The following is a 21,873-nucleotide window of genomic DNA, read 5'->3' as shown; positions in this document are numbered from 1 at the left end:
TCATAAAGTTTTGTGAAAAACTCTCACATTCTAGTTTGATTAATGAACTGTTAATTGCACAATAGACTATTAACCACCATACCATTATTAAATATATGGCTATCACAGTACAGGCTGTGGATAATTGAAAAAACTTTCAATATTAAAACCTGGTATAACTAGGTGGTCAGTGTAGATGTTGTGCCTTGCGTTATGTAGATAATTGTCTTGAGTTTCCATTTGAAATTATAATCTATATGGCAGTCATCAATTTTAAAACTATTTTCATTATATAAATGATGGGGTTTTTCCCAAATGTTAAATCCCTTCCCCCTACAAAAGACAGATTACAAGAAGATAAACAAATAAGATATGTACAGATAACAATAACAATAATAAAATCCAAATATGGACTCAAAGGTTGAATTTTAATCTAGCCGGACATTCTCTTAATTTAGGGTAAGGAGCAACACATTCCTGTGACAATTCATTATTTTCTTAATTTAAAAAATCACCATGACATTATTTCAAAATAGTCAAGTCTTGGCTAGAGCGTCAAGCATTGAAGGAAAATTGTTAAGTCTTTTCATTCATAAAACGAAGGGGATAGAAGCCTTTCAAAATCCAGGGCTGGTCGGGGGTGGGGCGGGGCAGGGGGGTGATTCCATTGAATTTAGAGAAGTGGAATAAAGTGGTAAAAACCGTTTTTAATACTTTTAAAGAAAGAGTGTTTTCAAGACTCAAGGCAAACATTAAGACCCATGAAAACACATTTCCTGGCACATGCACGCCATGGCGAGAGCCATCCTGAATGCAGCGGCGGCCTCACCACGGAGGCATCGGGCTCCCAGTCCCACCGGCAAAACCACCTCCAAGGTCCTCGTTGCCCCCTTCACAGGGGAGCTTCTGGCTTCTGCACCTGCTGGATCTGCTTCTGTAGCTGGTCCTTGTCCAGCTTCATCCTGGCTTCAAGAACTTGCCTGAGGGATCCTATGCTTTCATAGATGGCTGTAAACCCTTGAACAAGAGGTAAATTTCACACAAGTTAATATTAAAAAATAATGCTGTGTCAAAGTCTACAGCATATAGTAATAGTTGATTTGGACAGAACTTATCAGTAGATACTAAAGGTACTGAAGTAATAGTTTGATGGGAAACAGGATAGTTGCATAGTTTCACAGTATCTCCCTACAGACTTTTTTTTTTTACAAAGGAGGAAAGGAATTATTACAACAGAGACTCTGACAGAAGCACTTTAACCAAGTGACAGAACTAACATTCAGTACCAGGAGACACCGAATTCATGTGCCCGATAAGGCACCTGGGAAACACCAACACTTCTGCGCAGTCCTGTCCAACATGCCCCACCTGAATCTGATCAAGAGGAAGCGCAGGCTATCCACAAAATGCTAGCCTGTGTTCTTTAATGACGTCAGTATCAGCGAGGAACTGATCCAGATTAAGAGGCTAAATTAAGTAACATGTTAACAAATACGATCTCTGATTCTGGATTAGAACCTAGAGCAGGGAAGGTTTGCTATAGAGGAAACAATGGCAAAACTGAAAAGTGGACATTGAAAAATATTTCACTGATATACACCATACCATAGTTGTTGGAGAATGTCCTTGATCTTTGGGTATATACAGTGAAACTTTAAAAAAGGGGAAAAAGGCATCATGAGTTCTGCAACCTACTCCTAAATGATTTAGGAAAAAAACATAGTCTCACACACACACACACACACACACACAGGGATTAAACAAATTTCCACAATGTTAACAATTGCTTAATCGAGATGGAAGATATATGGAGTTTGGGGACTACTCTTGCAGTTTTCCTAAATATGTAATTATTCCCAAATAAAAGGCTAAAAAAGAAATAGTTCCACATCAAAAGAACATTTCATATTATTCTGTATCCCTACTGGTTTCTAAAATAAATGTTTAAGAGGTCTTCATTAGTAAATTCAGAATTTTCTCTCAGGAAATTTTCTTTATATGGTAATTCATGAAAAAATTATTAAAAAATAATGGTCTTATTGAATGGGAAGATAAAACATATTATTAAATAAAAGAGTATGTTACAAACCAGCATGTATAGCATGAACTTTCATTTGAAAAAGCACATATATATCCTATATGTATGGAAAGATAGAAATAAAAATGACCACTGGGTGAGAAACTTTCTGGGAATTTTTAGAAAATATTTTATGCTTTATGATTTTCCATTAAGAAGTGTATTGTTTTTATAATAAAAACTATAGTTGACCCTTAAACAGCATAGGTTTGAACTGCACAAGTCTACTTATGTGCAGATTTTCTTAAATAAAATACATTAAAATTTTTTTGGAGATTTGCAACAATTTGAAAAAATATTTTCTTTTTTCTAGTTCATTGTAAAAATATGGTAGGTAATACACACATGATACAAAATATGTATCAATTAACTATTTATGTTATTGGTAAGGCTTCCAGGCTATTCATGGATTTTCAACTGCATCAGGGGTTGGTGCCCTTAATCCCCAAGTTGTTTAAAGGTCAACTATATTTGGCATTTTAAAAGGGCTCATATACATTTCTTAGTAGATACTAAAAATTAACAATATCAATGGTATGTTGAATAGACAATAGGAAATCCACTCCGGAAATGATGCAAAGTTAAATATCAATGAAATATTAAAATACCGTATTCTAATAGCCCACAGACAAAGAAAATTCATTTTTATCTTACAAGTTCTTCAATTCATAAATTTAATCGTGGCTTCCAGTTAAATAAAATAATAAACTTTTGGTAGTAACAACAAAACTATTCTTGGCATAAATATTTTTTTTCCATATGACCAAAGTAGAACAATTCCACAAAAGAAAATGATGGAACCATAGAATTGGAAAAAGCTGGGAGATAATTTCATCCCTGGTCTCACACCATGTAAGACTGTCTTCTCTTTCCTGACCACAGTCAACCAGTCTCTGCTTGAATACTTTCAGTAACAAAGAGTTCTCAAGCTCAGAAAGCCACCAGTGTCTTTTTAGGACCCATTAAGGATACTTCTGCCTTATATTAAGTCAAAAATCATCTTTGGGTAACGTCCACTTATTGGTCCTAGTTCTGTATTCCTGAGCTCAGAGTATAAACCTAATCTGTCCTTCATATGGTAGCACTTCAGAACTGGAAATTGGCTTTAGCTATTTCTTCTAACCAAATGTGAATTCATGGGCCCTGTGGACTTCTGATAGAGGAAAATAATTCATTACCATGGTGGTATACTTCCAGCAGCCTAAATAAGCCTGCATAAACCCCTCAAAGATATGTTTATTTCTGAGACATAATGACCTTGGCTACAAACAGGAAAGAATCCACAGATGGGACTAAAGAAAATGCCTATCAGTTGCAAGCTAAGCAATTCTAGTTTTGTTTGCCTGTGCCTCATGGTGGCTTTTCATGTACTAGGAACCAAAACATTTAGCTTCATACAGCACAGCTACTTAGAAAACCACCTAAGGGCATGTCACTGTTACTACCATTAGCTGGGTTCATAGGTAGTTGTAGAGCGATACTAATTAATTGGGCTTTGGGTCAAACAGAATATAAACCAAGAGAGCTGTTTTCTTTTTGGCCTACCAGCATCAACTTCTGCTTTCATTTCCTTCATGTCCTCGTTCATCTGTAATTCCAGCTTGGTGATTCGCCCATGCACCTTCTCCTCTTCTTGTTTTGTTCTCTGCACTTCCATAGTCTTCTTTTGACTCTCTTCTATTTTGTCAAGTCTGGCTGACATCTGGCTGAGTTTCTTTTCCACGTCCCTTTCACTGGCTCCCTGAGATCCATGATAAGAAGTGCACCTGATTACTCCGAAAACAAAGCCTGCATTGCATTTGCATCGGTCATATCATTTAACAACAATCTGCAGAGAACAGAATCACAAAGGTTGCTTGTTGCTCACTCAAACATCCATTCTCCCTTTCTTCTTAACAGACCCTGATTTTCAGCTGGGTATCAGGTCACCCAGAATAAAGACTACCTTTTCTACCGTCTGCTGAGTTTGGGGTGGCTGTATGATTAAGTTCCGGCCAATGAGATGTAAGTACAAGTCTATGTGGCAGGTTCTAAGAAAGGCTAAAGGCAGTTGAGGCATATACTCACTGCCTTCCTTCCTTCTTCCTCTGTTCCTGGAATTCATTCATAATGGCTGGAAGTCTAGCAGCCATATTAAACTATGAGGACAAGGGTCACTCTCTAGGACTGGCAGAGTTAAGGCAGAAGGATCCTGGGTTGCTGAGGTTAGACAAGCTGCCACATCAGCCCTGCATTCCCTACACCCAGACATACGTGAAAGAGAAACAAGATTCTAGCTTAAGCTGCCATTATCCTGAGATTACTGTTAGTGTTTAAACCAATCCACGTGTAAAAATAAACAGGGATCTAAAGACCCAGAAGCCTACAAATGTAGTGGTCTGAATCTAAGTAAATCAATCAGTAGATCTGATAATATAGGAGAACACTTAAAGAAATATTTGGAATATTAAATGTTTTCTTTCCTTTCCCTTCCACCATGCTTGGTTTATGGGTTATCTGTCTGCAGGTAGCTCTGGAGGCCAGGACTATAAACACCAAGCTGTTAGTAGTCTACAGAATAACAAAGCTCCCTTGATGTTTTTTAATGCGGAATTTGCTACTCTACTGTTCAGCAATAACAGAGAGGCAAACTGCACCAATCACTTCTGCTCCATCAAAGTGCAACAGGAGAAAGCAGTGCAAAAAAAAAAAAAAAAAAAAAAACTGAAGGGAGAGTGATATGGCCAGATTAAAAAACCAAACCAAAAAATCTTCTTGCCAAGTACTGGTTTCAGAGCCTGATTTTGAATTATCATATATGCAAAGCTTTCCTGATATGGGTTTTAAGCAGTTCTGCAAACCTCGGTTCTATGGGAGAGTGGGGTAAAAGGAGAAGGAAGATGGAAAAGGGAATGGTGGATTCTGTTGGCATTTGCACCATGAGTCCTCATACTGTGGCTACAGTATGATGGACGGACCTGGAGGGAGAAATTTGGCCAACACTGTTAACTAGATCATGAAATTAAAACAAATTAGGATGAAGTTTGTAGTTGTTAGTTTTATTTAGAAATGCAGATGGACAATTTGGTTCATTTTTAAGGTCTTGATTTAAATTCAACACAGCTGGATGTATTATAATTTTTTACTTAGCCTTTGCTAACCAAAACAAGTCCAACTGCTTCATCTCTTTATAATGAATATAAAGAATCAATATAAACCATGGAAATGGATTCTAAGGCAAGAAACAATTGAACAGCTTAATGTGGTACTAAATAAATCAGTAATTAGTTACTAGGTATTATTCATCCATATTGCAGGTCCCCACTGAATAACTTTACTGTATTATTGGTAAACATCAATACCTACACTGTTTTCTTTAACAATCAAGGAAAGCTGATCAATTTTCTGTAAAAGTTCTTTTTCTATCCGTTCTTGTTCCTGTTGCAACCAATTCCGTGCAGATAAAATCTCATTACTGAGTTCCTCAACTGTACCTTTAAATCTAAAATAAGAAAAGTAGTAAGTTAGACATGAAACAACTTTTAAAAGACATCAAACAATCTCAGTCTCCAACTACCAAATTTCTCATAAACATGTCAGCATTAAACTCAGCTCACTTGGAATTACATGTTTTATCTTTTGTTAGAATTGCAGTTAGCACTAGGTTGGGAAGGTGGGGTGGAGGATACAGCAGAAAAGCACCTGATGCTATTTCCTATGCATGAAGAGCTGTGTGGGGGTGTTGTGTCACACAGTGACACAGAGCCATGCCATTTGCATATCTTTACAGTTCAGAGGGTCCAAAGCGCTCCCAGCTCTTCAGAGGACACGATGTCTTGACTCCCCTCCGTGCTGCCCTCTTTCCCTGGGCCCTTCCTCCTCCTCCCTTGTATATCCTAGAGCTGCAGCCTGGATCCCATTCTCTCTAATGTTCTCCATATTGCTCTTGCCCCACATAGATATTTCCTTATTTAAGTCAAAAGGAAAACTGAAAGAAAAAAAACCCCGCCATTCCTGTAGTCTTCTCCCTTCCAAATACCTTCAAATAATACTCCATACTTACTGCCTCTCAATTACTTTTCTATTATGAAATGTAATAAAAGTATAAAAGGATATATGCAAGTTAAGAGTAATAATAAAATGAACACCACTAGTAAAATCTCCTAATGATCTGCAGTATCTGTTCTCTTCCTCCCTATTAAGAAACCCTCAAATGTGATCTGATTACATGACTGTCTAGCCAGAGACTACATCTCCCAGCCTCCCTTGCAGCTAGGTGTGGCCATAGTACTAAGTTGGCCAATGTAGAAGTAATAAGTACAACTTTCTGGCCATATCATTCAAAACAAAGCTTCTCAGCCCTACCTGGGCAGGAAGCCAAACTGGAAATCCCACACAATGGTGAAGCTCAGCCCACAGCCCTGTCTGACCAGGGCAAGTGACCACAGAGCATAGAAGCTTTACTGAATTCATTCATTCCAACAGTTTTTGGTGGAGCCTTTTAGAGTTTTGCTATATAAGATTATGTCATCTGCAAATAGGGGTCATTTTAGTTCTTTTTTTCTGACTTGGATGCCTTTTATGTCCTTTTCTTGTCTAATTGCTCTGGCTAGGACTTCCAGTACTATACTGAATAGGAGTGGTGAGAATGGGCACCCTTGCCTTCTTCCTGATCTTAGAAGAAAATCTTTCAGCATTCACTGCTTAATATGTTAGCTGTTGGCTTGTCATATGTGGCCTTTATTATAGTGATACATTCCTTCCATATCCCACTTGTTGAGTCTTTATCACAAAAGGATGTCAATTTTGTCAAGTGCTTTTCCACATCTATTGAGAGGATCACATGATTTTTATCCTTCTGTTAATGTGGTATATCACATTTATTGATTTGTCTGTACTGAACCATCCTAGCATCCCAGGGATAAATCCCATCTGATCATGGTGTGTGGTCCTTTTAATGTGTTGTTGAATTTGTTTGCTTGTATTTTGTTGAGAATTTTTGTATCTGTGGTCATTAGGGGTATTAGCCTGTAATGTTCTTTTCTTGCATTATCAATGCCTCATAAAATGAGTTTGGAAGTGTTCCCTCCCCTTCAATTTTTTGTTAGGGTTTGAGAATGATGGGTATTCATTCTTCTTTAAATGTCTGGTAGAATTCATCCATGAAGACACTGGTTTTGGGGTTTTCTTTGTTGGCAGATTTTTGATTCCTAATTCAGCCTCCTTCCTTGTTACTGGTCTGTTCAGATTTTATATTTCTTCATGTTCAGTCTTGATAAGTTATATGTTCCCAGAAATTTGTCCATTTCTTCTAGGTTATCCAATTTGTTGGCATGATGTTCACAGGAACCTCTTAAATCCTTTTGTATTTCTGTGGTATTAGTTATAGCATCTCCTCTTTCATTTATAATTGTATTTATTTAAGTCCTCTTTCTTTTTTTTTCGTTAACCTAACTAAAGTTTTGCCAATTTGGTTTAACCATCAAAAAAACCAACAATTAGTTTTGTTGACTATTTTCCCATTGTTTTTCTACTCTCAAATTTTTTCTGGACTAATCTTTATTTTCTTCCTTCAGCTATCTTTGTGTTTAGTTTGTTCTTCATTTTCTAATTCCTTGACTTATAAAGTTAGGTTGTTTATTTGAGATCTTTCTTTTTTCTTAAGACAGGCATTTATCATTGTAAACTTTCCTCATAAAACTGCTTTTGCTGCTGCATCCCATGTTTTGGTACATTGTGTTTCCACTTTCATTTGTTTCAAGATTTTTAAATTCTCCCTTTTGATCTTCTTTGACCCAGGAGTGTGTTGTGAAATTTTTGAATATTTGTGAATTTTCCAATTTTCCTCCAGTTATTGATTTCTAGTTTTATACCATTATGGTTGGAAAATGTACTTGATATAATTTCAATCTTTAATTTGTTAAGACTTGTTTTGTAGCCTAACATGTGATTTATCTGGAGAATGTTCTGTGTACACTTAAGAAGAATTTGCATTCTGCTTTTGTTGGATGTACATGTCTGTTAGTTCTCTAGTTAGGCAGGTTTGCTGCCCATGCTCTGAGGTTGTGCGGGAACTGATAACTGAGCTCCACAGCCAGGTGGGATGCATGATCCAGTGGAACCACTAGGGGGCTCTGCAATTACCTCTGGTAGGTGGGGTATGAGGCTGTGTTCGCTGGCACAGTGGTGCTGCTGGCTGGACTTCATGACTGGACAGGGCTACAGGCTGAGCTCCACAATTGCACCTGACTGCAAGGCACCCCAGGCTGTGTTCCCATGCCAGCTGCTGCCACTGGCTGGACTCCAAGTTCAGGCAGGGCTGCAGGGCTTCATGATCAAATGGGGCCTTAGGCTATGCTCCATAATTGTACAGGCTGCTGGTTGTGCTACACCATCACCAGCTAGGCTTCCTGGTCAGACAGGGCAACCAGCTATACCTTGCAATTGAGTGGGACTGGACACTGTGCTCTGTGATCAAGCAGAGTCACTGTCTGGCTCTGTTTTGGAGGGGTTGTTAGCTGGGTTCACTGCTTGGTCATAGGCTGTGTTGAATGAGGTTGGCCATAGTCTGCGCTCCACTGCTTGGCAGGGCTGTAGGCTGGGCTCCAAGCCTGCCTGGGGTCACTGTTCAGGCTCCCTAGTCAGGCAGGGTCTGAGGTTACAGCTTTTATTTTTGGTTATTACATTTTCTAAAAGTCCTATTTAGTTTTCAATTCTGATTGGTCTTTTTTGAGGATTTCTTATTCCTTAGTCTTACTTTCAAAATGTGTATGTGTGTCTATTCACACATACATATACCTACATGTATACGTATTTTATCCAATAATTCCCATATGTACAGTATTTAGAAGTCTGATTCTGCTTTTTGTTGTTTTTTCTGACATTGTAGCTTTTTTCTTGTGTTGTTTCACCATTTTTGATTGTACATTCATGCTCCTTAGAACTTTATCTGTTTGTGGGAAGACTTGAAGGCTGTGTATTTGCATTTGCTTCTGCCAGGCATCTCAGGCCACTACCAAAACAAGACCATTCGATGATGAATTATCCACTATAGTTCTCTTTGAGCTGCTTGGGTAATGTGAATGTCAGCTCTGAATAAAGGCTGCACTGTGGTCCTGACTTTTCAAGGAATATCTTCTATTCCTCAACTCTTTTATCCCTCTACTCAGAGCCAAGATTTAGAGAGGTATGCTTCCTCACAATCTCTTAGTGGAATGTTTTTTTTTCCTAGTTCATCCAACCAGGGTTTCACTTTTCAGATCTCCAGTCTGACCTACCTCATATTGGCCCCAGAATCTGTCTCCTTTCCCCTATGAACAGCCTTATGTCTAGACTTCTAGACTATAAATTGTAGGAAGAAAAATAAAGATGTTCGTGTCTGCTGACTAGTAATATCGCCTAAGGAAATAATTCACAGAGAAAAAAAATAGTAAGGTGTTTATTTTCTTCCTCTATGATGGAAGGAAGAGGTTTGGAGAGATCTTTCTGTACTTGGCAAGCCAGTAGGATCTATGAGAAATGGTGATATAACCCAATAATTATATAAATACAGATAATTAGAGGAAAGGAAACATGATTTTTCATAAGAAAATTCCTGTTAAATTGGCAACAACCCTGAAATGGCATAAAGCATGGAGGCAATGAGATGTAAGAACGAGGAGAATAATTAACTTTTCACAAGCCTCTAACAAAGTTCCATACTGAAATTACCTTTAAAAAATATGTTGTCATATATTTATGACACACACACACACGCACACATATGTACATATATAGTCACACTGGCTTTGCTTTGGCAGGAAAATGCCAAGCTCATGAAGATTCGTGATAGGAAAAGGTATGGTTTGGTGACTGAGCAGAAGAGCAGCAGAATAGTGTCACTGCAGGCAAGCTTAACGTGTCACTATAACAAATGGGCAAGTATAATGCTATATAATGGACACAAAGCCCTAGTGCAGTCCTCCCCTACCTAATCTACTGCAAAATACCCCCTAATTGATGTCCCCATCTCAGCTTAGGACCCTTATGATCCATCTTCCAACTGCAACCATGGCCATTTACAAAATAATCTATACACCTAATTATATAACCGTATCTGCTTAAAATACGCGGCTCCTTGATGCTGAAGGAGGTCCAAAGGCCCTGCTAGCTTGGCCTGCCTCCTCTCCAGCCCTCCTTCCCACCTGCACGCTGTTCCAGCCACCTTTGCCACCTTCCCATCTCTTGCATGCCCCATTGCTCCCACAACAGGCTCTGCCCTCCCGTATGTTCAGACCTCACTCTTTACCTAGTGAATTCCATCCCTTCTTCAGGTCTTCCTTCAAATATCACCTCCCCTGGAAGGCCCCACAACCTGGCCTGCTCACAGCACCATTATATTATTTTCCTGTGGCTGCTGCGACAAATGACCATAGAATTCAGGGGCTTAAAACAACACATTTATTCTCTTATGGTTCTGGAAGCCAGAAATCTAAAACCAGTTTCACTGGACTGAAATGTAGGCATGAGCAGGGTAGTTGTTTCTGGAGGAGCTGAGGGGAGAATCATTTCCTTGCCCGTTTCAGCTCCTAGTGACCACCTGTGTTCTGTGGCTTGGGGCCCTCCTCCACCCTAAAGCACATCACTCCAATCTCCACTTCCGTCATCACAGGGCCTTCCTCTTAACTCCAACCCTCCTGCCTCCTTCTTACAGAGACTCTAATGATTACATCAGACTTACCTGATGTCCCAGGATAACCAACCCATCCTAAAATCCTCAACATAATCTCATCTGGAAAGGCCCTTTTTGCCACATAAGGTAAAATATTCACAGGGATTAGGACGTGGCGATATTTGGGGGACCATCATTCAGCCTACTGCAACTATGTACCTTTCCTTCAAAGTATTTATCACCATTAGTAATAACATAGCATATGCCTATTTAAGTCACTATTCAATTAAAGCTCAACTCCCTCTACCATAAGCTCCACCAGGATGGGAACAGAGCCTGTTTCTTTTTCATTATTGGATCCTCAGCACCTAGGCCACTGCTCAATACGTATTTATTGAATGAATAGACTCTTTAACTAGAAACAATCATTAGGAATGTAAGGTGGCAACATGCCACAAGAAAACTCTTCCTTTTAACTTCCATTATTGTTTTCACCCAATTTTGTGCAATAAATAAAAATGAAGAGAAAAAAAACTGTAGAATTGAATAAGCTTATAAAGAACTTCAACCAAAAAACTATGCTAATAAATTGATCACTTACTTAGTATCCAAAAGCTGAAGCTGGTGGTTACTATCTCTGTGAGACATCTTCAGTTTGGTGCTTTGCTCTGATATTGACAAGTCCACTCTGTTCAAAAGCTGAGAAATCTGCCAAAGAAATTTTGCGTGTAAACAGCACATCTAATCTTTTCAGAGGAAATTTCAGATAATATTTAGTACACTATATTCTAGTCGATCGCAGTAAGATTCAGTCTAATTTAATAAATTCATTCAGGAGTTCACCTCATCCTTCCACTTGCATTTTCCATCAGGCACACCCATCAAAACTCAAGACTGGGAGCACTGCCAAAATACTCATTACGTACAGAGCACTGCGCTTTCCCCTTCTCTGATGAGCAAGCCTAGTTCCTGTGCAGGACCATGTCCACATACTGACACAAAGTATACTCATTTTTACCTTGGAATTTCTACCATTAATGTGGCTACTAGTCACAGACAATGGAATTCTTATTGGCCCATTAAGGTCTGGATTTACCTCTATATCAGTTAAGTTACCAGAAAATATAATTTGTAAACTATATCCTTCCTATTGCTTTCTCCCACTACCTACCCATATCCCTTGTCTTTTTGCTAAAGTTCAAAATGTACAACTAATCCTGTATAAAATGTCTTCATTTTCTACAAAAAATATGATGCTCAATGTTTCGGATTTAAAGATTTGTGGAACAAATATTTATCAGATCCGGAACAAAGAAATGAATGTCTCTTTTTATAGATTTCTATATGTATTTTACTTGGCTTGGCTACCAGGAAACTTAATATTTCCTTAGCATCTATTTTCTGATGTGATAATTCTGTCTTTATGCATTCTTTAAAAAAAAATTATTGGACTTTTCATTTTATTCTTTTTTCATGGCTTTATAATATCTGTATTCTTCACATAAATAGATTTAGATCCTTACTGAATGTAATTAGGACACAAGTATTTTTAATCCAATAAATTGACCAGGTGCCCCATTTTCCTGGAATAGTTTCTCTTTAACTGGAGACTAGCAAGTAGGGCAGATACTGTAGGAAAAGTCCTAGAAGACAGGCCCCATATGGCAAAGGAAACTTTTAAGTGACCAAAATACAAACTGTGAAGTACCAATAGTTTTGCTTTGTGAAATTAATCTGTGAATTTCAAAGTGGAATACTCTACGATTCATTGGCCAGCCTACCCTTAGCTTTGTCCTAATTTTTTCCCACATACAGACTATGGGATGAGGTAGCCTATGAGCTCAATAATGATTTCCTGAGCCAAAAGTTGGGATGAGTCGCATGTAAAACAGTGCGTGACCACTGACCTCTGCAAGGTATAGTTTTGAAATTATAATTTAGAATTTCTGGAATATATTAATTGTTTTAAGAATGAGGGGAGAGAATCTTTAAAATTAAAGCTATCTCAAAAAATCTTGGTGGTTTGGTTGCCATACTCACACAGGGCCACTCCAGTGAAACAGAAAGAAGTAAGGAAAAGAGATGCTTATGCTGGATGCCCGGCTAGTTTCTACTGTATGAAATAACACCATGTTCTTATTAACAAAGAGCAAACTACCCACTTTTAAAAGGCTGCCTGAAATAGGTCATACCTGTCCCTCTGCATCTTTGATTTTTGTTTCCAAGATAAGTTTGGCAGCTTGCTGTTCTTTGTTCAAGTGCTGGAGACCCTCGTAGGTCGTCTTGTGCTCTGCAGAGAGTCTGGCTATGCTGGCGTCGCATCTGTCCAGGCAAACAACAAAGCTGATTTTTATTAAAGTTTAAAAACAAGTGCTAAAGCTTCTATACATACTGTAAAATGCATGACCCCACTCAAAGAAAGTGCACTGTGACTCATTCTTTTACACAGAGGTTTCAGTGAGCTCAAAGAGTTGCCCTCATTATGGTTTTTAAGTTAAACCACAAGGATGTTACTTAGTAAGACAAGAGATGTAGCCATCCAAGTAGCAAAGGCTTTACAATGATCATCAGTACAAAAATGTATATGCAGTGAGAACCCAAATACAAAAGGCTTATATAGTGTGCCGGATGTAGTCTGACGCTCTTTGGTGCCACTTCTGCCCTTTCAAGGTCAGGGCCTCTTTGGATCTTAGAAGCAACTTTTACCACATTTGTGTACTACTACTAAGTACTACTCCGAAGCTTGACTAAAGCACCTATAAGACTGTATACTTTGAGTGGTGTCCAGAGAAAGAGAAGGCTCTGCAGCTGACCCAAGCTGTAGGGAAAGCTGTTCTGCCCCTTTGGCCTTAAAACGTGGCAGTACCAACTGTGCTCAAAGTATCTGTGTCATGGTGTTTTGAAAACTAGACAACTACACACATAAGAATGAAACTGGATCACTGTCTTACACTATACATAAAAATAAACTCAAAATGTATTGAAGACCTAAATAAAAGACACAAAGCCATAAAACTCCTAGAAGAAAACAAGGCAGGAAACTCCTGAACGTTGGCATTAGTAATTTTTTTCTGATTCTGTCTCCCCAGGAAAAGGGAATAAAAGAAAAAGTAAACAAGTGGGACTACATCAAACTAAAAAGCTTCTGAACAGCAAAGGGAACCACTAAAAAGAAAAGAAAAGGCAACCTACTGACTGGGAAAAGATATTTGCGAATGATCTATCCAATAAAGGCCTAATATCCAAAATACACAAAGAACTCATACAACTCAACACACACACACACACACACAAAAAAAAAAGTGGGCAGAAAACCTGGGTAGACATTTTTCCAAAGGAGACATACAGATGACCAATAGACACATAAGGGGATATGAATATCACTAATCATCAGGGAAATGCAAATCAAAACCACAATGAACTATCACCTCACACCAGTCAGAAAGGCCAGTATCAAAAAAACAAGAACTCGCAAGTGTTATCAAGGATGTGGAGGAAAGGGAACTCTTGTACATTGCCAGTGGGAATGTAAATTGGTGCAGCCATTATGAAAAGCAGTATGGAGGTTTCCAGAGAAACTAAAAATACAAATACCATACAACCTACAAATTCCACCTCTGGGAATTTATCCCAAAAAACAAAATTACTAATGCAAAAAGATACATGCATTCTTATGTTTACTGCAGCATTATTTACAATAGCCAAGATATGAAAGTAACCTACAAATCCACCAATAGATGAATGGGTAAAGAAGATATGGTACATGGGAAAAAGAGATGGCAGAGTACGAAAGCAAGGTGGAAACTTCCTCCCACAAACACATACTAGGGAAGCAACTACGACAAATACAAATAACCCTGAAAATGACCTAAAGACTGCGGAACAGACCACCTACACCTGGTGAAGAGGAGAAGACCACACAGAGAAGGATAAAGTGGCAGAGCTACAATCAGTCAGGACCCCAGCCCTTCCCAGCCCACAAACATGAGGAAGATAAACAGAGTGGGGAGAGGATAAGCACTCAGGAGCACTGCACACATGGCCCTGAAGATCTGCTCTGGGAACACGAGTCCACATTGCATTGGGCTTTGGCTTGATTAATGGGGCTGGACCTCAGGGGGAGGTGGAGCACTCTGGAACTCTGGGACTCCTACCACTTGTGGAAGACAGTCACCCTCTGGTAGTCCCACTAAGACTCAAAACAGAGGCAGCAATTGGGAAGATTTACCAAAAACAGAGGTGGGGGTGCCAGAGGGGCGAGAGTTGGACAGAGCTATCACCACAGGAAAGAGGGCTGGTGGACACTTGCCCAGGCCTCCCTCAGCCCAACAGGTCAGGCATTCATGGGAGCCCCAAGCACTCCATCACCCTCACTGCCTCCTCAGTCCCAAGGCACTTGCCTGAGAACCTGCCTGCCTGGCCCTCTCAGCCTAACTGGAGAGGCACCTGTGGGAGCCAGCTCCAGGCAATCCTTTCTCCTCAGGGAGGCCTCATCTGCCTGTGCATCCAGCCTCTGGTCATCTGCTCCACTCACCCTGTTAGCCCAGCAGCACTGCCATCACTGCTGGACAGGCAGAGGGCACCCTACCCACAACAATCCCAGCAGAAATGCCACTGCTCAGCTCACAAAGGGCCAGCTGTGGTAAACTGCCATCCTTGGCAGACTGAGATAGACAGCTGCCAGTAGACAGACAGAAACACAGCTCCATCCATAGCCCATCAACAGCAACTGGGGCTCCACCACAAAGGAGAGCACGGCACTGGTGACACCACAGGATACCTTCTTCATAAAGCCTTTACAGAAATTAATGCTCTCTATAAGAAACCAGGAATTATAGCAGATGTATCTAATACAAAGAAGAAAGCCAAAAACCCTGACAAAATGGGGAGGGAGAGGAATATGTTCCAAACCAAAGTACAGGATAACACACCAGAAAAAGGGCTAATTGAAATGGTGATGACCAGTCTTCTTGATAAAGATTTCAAAGTAACACTCATAAATATGCTCACTGATAGGCAGAAAAGTATTGAAGAACTCAGGCAGGACTTCAACAAAGAGCTAGGAGAGCTGAAAAAAAGCCACTCAGGCTGAAAAATACAGTATCTGAAATAAAATATATAATGGAGGCAATGAATAATAGATTGCTGCAAGTAGAGGAGATAATCAATGAGCTGGAAATTAAAGAACAGGAAAACAACAAAGCTGAGGGATAGAGAGAAAAAAAGAATCTATAAAAACCAAAGGATGCTAAGAGAACTTATGTGACAACTACACACAAAACAATATTTGCATAATAGGTGTACCAGAAGGAGAAGAGAGAGACAAAGGGGTAGAAAGTCTCTCTCTTCGAAGAAATAATTGCTGAAAGCTTCCCCAATCTGGAGTAGGAAATAAACACCTAGGTCTTAAAACACAGAGAGCCCCTAACAAAAGGAACCCCAGGAAAACAACCAAGATATATATAACAATTACAATGACAAAGATTAGCACTAAGGAGAGTGTTCTGAAAGCAGCCAGAGAGAGAGAAAACATTACTTATAAGGGAAACCCCATCAGGCTATCAGCAGACTTCTTAGCAGAAACTTTAGAAGCCAGAAGGTAGTAGCATGAAATATTTAATATATTGAAACAGAAGGATCTTCAACCAAAAAATCCTCTACCCAGCAAGATTACCATTCAAATTTGAAGCAGAGATTAAACAGTTCCTAGATAAACAAAGGTTGAAGGAATTTAAAACAACCGAACCAGCATTACAGGACATGTTAAAGAGACTTTTGTAGATGCAAATGTTCCTAAGCCTAAACAGTTTTCACCAGTGAAAATAAACCCACAGTAAAGGTGGCAGACCAATTACTTACCAAGCTAGTATGAAATTAAAACAAAACAAGTAGTAAAATGAACTAACTCAAAATCGGTCAAGGGATACACAAAAAATGCAGATTATGACATCTAATATATAAAGAGTGGAGGAGGAAGAAGAAGAAAAAGAAGTACTTTTCGATTGTGTTTGAAATAGAGCAATTATCAAGTGAATATAGTGTTATATAGTTAGGAGGTTATCCTTGAACCTTTTGGTAACGACAAACCTAAAACCTATAATAGGCACATAAAAAATTTTAAAAGTGAACTCCAATGACAACACTAAAGAAAACCATCAAATAACAAGGGAAAAGTATAAGAGAAGAAAGGAACAGAGAGGAACTACAAAAACAGCCATAAAAAATTTAATAAAATGGCAATAAGTACATACCTATCAATAATTACCTTAAATGTAAATGGACTGAATGCACCAATCAAAAGACACAGAATTACAGAATGGATAAAGAAATAGGACCCATCTATACACTGCCCACAAAAGACTCATTTCAGACCCAAAGACATACACAGACTGAAAGTGAAAGGATGGAAAAACATATTTCATGCAAACAATAGGGAGAAAAAAAACAGGAGTGGCAGTACTTGTATCAGACAATACAGACTTCAAAACAAAGAAAGTAACAAGAGACAGAGAAGGACATTACAAAATGATAAAGGGGTCAGTCCAACAAGAGAATATAACCATTATAATATCTACACATCCAAAATAGGAGCACCTAAGTATGTAAAACAAATATTAACAGAACTAAAGGGAGAAATAGACTGCAACTCAATCATATTGGGGGACTTAAACAAACTACTTACATCAATGGAGAGATCATTCAGACAGAAAATAAATAAGGAAACAGAGGCACTGCACAACACATTAGATCAGATGGACTTAACAGATATCTACAGAACATTCTACCCAAAAAGCAGTAGGATATGCATTTTTCCCAAGTGTACATGGAACATTCTCCAGAATAGACCACATACTAGGCCACAAAATGAGCCTCTATAAATTCAAAAAGATTGAAATTGTATCAAGCAACTTCTCAGATCACAATGGTATAAAACTAGAAATAAATTACACAAAGAAAGCAAAACAGCCTACAAACACATAAAGGTTAAATTACATGCTTCTAAATAACAAATGGATCAATGAACAAATTAAAACAGAAATCAAGCAAAACATGGAGACAAATTTAAAAAAAATACAACAGTCCAAATTTCATAGGATGCCATAAAAGCAGTTCTAAGAGGGAAGTACACAGCAATACAGGTCTACCTCAAGAAAGAAGAACATTTCCAAATAAATAATCTAAACTCACAATTAAAGACACTACATAAAGAAGAACAAATGAAACCCAAAGTTAGTAGGAGGGACATAATAAAGATCAGAGCAAAAATAAATAAAATACAGAAAAAATTTAAAAATTGAAAAAAATCAACAAAACCAAGAGCGGGTTTGTTGAGAAAATAAACAAAATAGACAAACCCCTAGCCAGACTTAACAAGAAAAAAAGAGCACAGAAATAAACAAAAAGGAATAGTCACAATGGATACCACAGAAATACAAAGAATTATTAAAGAATTTCATGAAAAAGTATATGCAAGTAAGTGGGACAACCTAGAAGAAATGGGCAAACTCCTAGAAAAATACAACCTTCCAAGACTGACCGTGGAAGAAACAGAAAATCTGAACAGACCCAGTAATAAAACTGAACTGGTAATCAAAACACTCCCAACAAATTAAAGTCCAGGAGCAGATGACTTCACAGCTAATTTCTACCAAACATTTAAAGAAGAGCTAATACCCATCCTTCTTAAAGTTTTCCAAAAGGGAGAAGAGGAGGGAATACTTCCAACCTGATTCTACGAGGCCAGCATCACTCTAATACCAAAACTAGACAAAGACACCATAGAAAAGAAAATCATAGACCAATATCACTGATGAACATAGATGTGAAAATCCTCAACAAAATATTAGCAAACTGAATTCAAAATTACATCAAAAGGATTAACCACCACAATCAAGTGGGATTATTCCAGGGATGCAAGGATGGTACAATATTTGTAAATCAATCGATGTCATACACCACATTAACAAAAAGGAGGATAAAAACCACATGATCATCTCAACAGATGCTGAAAAGCATTTGACAAAATTCAACAACCATTCATGATAAAAACTCTCAACAAAATGGATCAGTTGATACATACTTCAATATAATAAAGGCCATATATGACAAACCTATAGCTAACATTATACTTAATGGTGTTAAGATCAGTAACAAGACAAGGATGTCCACTCTCACCACTTTTATTCAACAAAGTACTAGAAGTCCTAGCCACAGCAGTCAGACAAGGTAAAGAGATAAAGGGCAATGAAATTGGTAAGGAAGAAGTTAAACTGTTACTACTTGCAGATAACATGATATTATACATAGAAAACCCTAAAGACTCCACCAAAACACTATTAGAACTAATAACTGGATTCAGCAAAATTGCAGCATACAAAATCAATACACAGAAATCTGTTGCATTCCTATATACTAACAACAAACTAGCAGAAAGAGAAATCAGGAAAACAACTCCATTCACAACTGTACCAAAAAGAATAATATACCGAGGAATAAGCCTAACCAAGGGGGTGAAATACCTATACTCTGAAAACTGTTAAGACATTGATGAAAGAAATTTAAGAAGATACAAACAAATTAAAATCTATCCCATGCTCATGGATAGGAAGAATTAATATTGTCAAAATGGCTATCATGCCCAAAGCAATTTACAGATTCAATGCATTCCCTATCAAAATATCAACATCATTTTTCAATAAATGAGAGCAAATAACCCTAAAATTCGCATGGAACCTCAAAAGATCCCGAATATCAAGGGAGGAACAACCTAAGACAGGCACAGTCGCAGGGGGGTCATCAGGTGAGAAATTGGGGATCAACAGAGGTGAGGCTTAGAACCTCACCCCCCCTGTTCTGAGAGAAATCTTCCGCATACATGGATGTTTATTGCCCTTGTCTAGCTTGGATTAACACATAGTCTACAGGCACACACCTGATCATCTACATTTGCTCTCTTACAACACTAAACTATGTTTTCTACCTTTATGTTGTATCTACCTACCACTTCAGCATTTTATTAAAAATAATAAAGAGAGAAATGTGGTATCCACATATAAATCAAGTATAAAAATCAAATGTGTATTCATATTTGAACTGATTGTTTATAGTTCATAATGCATGAGCAAAACCAAAAGTTTCTGTGATGACTGCCCTTGTACTGTTCACCATGTAACTTATTCACTATGTAAGAATTTGTTCTCCATGTAAGAACTTGTTTCATATGCTTCAGAAGATTGGAGACTGACGAAAATTAGGCTTGGGGTGGATTAATGATTGTGCATTGAGCATTGACTCCCCTATACAGAATTTTATTGTTGTTAACAACCATTTGATCAATAAATATGAGAGATGCCCTAACAACAACAACCAAAAAAAAGTACACACTTCCAATTGTAAAATAAATAAGTAACCGGGATGTAATGTATAGCATAAGGAATATAGTCAAAATATTGTAACAACTTGGTATGGTGATAGCTGGTACCTAGAATTATCATGTATATAAATGTTGAATCACTGTGTTGTACACCTGAAACTAATGTAATGTAATACTGTGTGTCAACTACCCTTCAATAAAAAATAATTATCTAAAAAAAAAAAAAAAAAAAAAAAGACCCCGAATAGCCAAAGCAATCCTGAGAAAGAAGAACAAAGCTGTGGGTATTGCCACCCCTGACTTCAAGCTATACTACAAAGCTCATCAAAACAGTAATCAAAATAGTATGGTACTGGCACAAGAACAGACCCACAGATCAATGGAATAGAATAGAGAGCCCAGATATAAACCCACACATATATGGTCAATTAATATATGATAAGGAGCCATAAATATACAACGGGGAAAAGACAGCCCCTTCAATAACTGGTATTGGGAAAACAGGACAGCTACATGCAAGAGAATGGAACTGGATACTGTCTAACTCCATACACAAAAGTAAACTCAAAATGGATCAAAGACATGAATATAAGTCATGAAACCATAAAACTCTTAGAAGAAAACATAGAAAAAATATCTCTTGAACATAAGCATGAGCAGTCTTTTCCTAGACACATCTCCTCATGGAAGGGAAACAAAATAAAAAATGAACAAATGGGATTACATCGAACTAAAAATCTTCTGTATAGCAAAGGATACCATCAGCAGAACAAAAAGGCAACCTACGGTGTGGGAGAATATATTCACAAATTATTCATCCAATAAGGAGTTAACATCTAAAATATATACAGAGCACAAATGCCTTAACACAAAAGAAAGAATGAACCTGATTAAAAAATGGGTAGAGGACCTGAATATACATTTCTCCAAAGAAGACATACAGATGGCCAACAGGCACATGAAAAGATGCTCCACAGCACTAATCACCAGGGAAATGTAAATCTAAACCACAATGAGATATCACCTCACATCAGTCAGAATGGCCACTATCCAAAAGACAAGAAATAACAAGTGTTGGTGAGGATGTAGAGAAAAGGGAACCCTCTTACACTGTTGGTGGGAATGTCAATTGGTGCACCCACTGTGGAAAGCAGTATGGAGGTTTCTCAAAAAACTAAAAATAGAAATATCAGTCAACCCAGCAATTCTACTTCTAGGAATTTACCCAAAGAAAACAAAATCCCTTATCCAGAAAGATATATGCACCCCTATGTTTATTGCTGCATTATTTACAATAGCCAAGATATGGAAGCAACCTAAGTGTCCACCAATAGATGAGTGGATAAAGAAAAGGAGGTACATATACATAGTGGAATATTATTCAGCCATAAAAAGAAAAGAAATCCTGCCATTTGCAACAACATGGATGGATCTAGAGGCTAAGTGAATAAGCCAGGTGAAGAAAGACAAGTACCATATGATTTCACTTATCTGTAGAATATAAATAGAAAGCAAAACAGAATGAACAGAACAGCAGTAGACTCATAGACACTGAGAAGAGACTGGTGGTTACCATGGGGGAGGGTTTAGGGTGGGTGGGCAGCAAAGGGGATAAAGGGGCACAAAAATTCTCAATCATAATGTAGTTTGGTCACAGGGATGGTAGTGCAGCATGGAGAATATAGTCAATGATTCTGTAACATCTTCCTATGTTGACATATAGTAGCTGTACAAGTGTGGGTGAGGATTTAATATGGGTAACTTTTGCATCACTTCGTTGTATACTTGAAACTAATGTAAGATTTTATATCAATA

General features: G+C 38.1%; 1 protein-coding gene across 4 annotated transcripts in view; it reads right to left on the bottom strand.

Moving 5' to 3' along the window:
• Positions 1-388: 388 nt before the first annotated feature.
• FAM81A (family with sequence similarity 81 member A) overlaps positions 389-21,873 on the bottom strand; it is a 63,883-nt gene continuing 42,398 nt past the window's right edge. For all 4 annotated transcript variants that reach the window (XM_057488855.1, XM_036903031.2, XM_057488856.1 and 1 more), the window contains 5 exons: positions 12,878-13,007; positions 11,287-11,393; positions 5,402-5,537; positions 3,602-3,797; positions 389-996 (listed from right to left, as the gene is read on the bottom strand). In XM_057488855.1, the coding sequence (XP_057344838.1) occupies positions 872-996; positions 3,602-3,797; positions 5,402-5,537; positions 11,287-11,393; positions 12,878-13,007 (694 nt within the window). In that variant the 3' untranslated portion in view covers positions 389-871. The remainder of the gene's footprint in view (positions 997-3,601; positions 3,798-5,401; positions 5,538-11,286; positions 11,394-12,877; positions 13,008-21,873) is intronic.

The sequence above is a fragment of the Manis pentadactyla genome, chromosome 11 (genome assembly GCF_030020395.1).
Source record: "Manis pentadactyla isolate mManPen7 chromosome 11, mManPen7.hap1, whole genome shotgun sequence".
Lineage (NCBI taxonomy): Eukaryota > Metazoa > Chordata > Mammalia > Pholidota > Manidae > Manis > Manis pentadactyla.
Note: the sequence above shows the minus strand (reverse complement) of the source record. Positions and strands in the feature narration are given on the sequence as shown.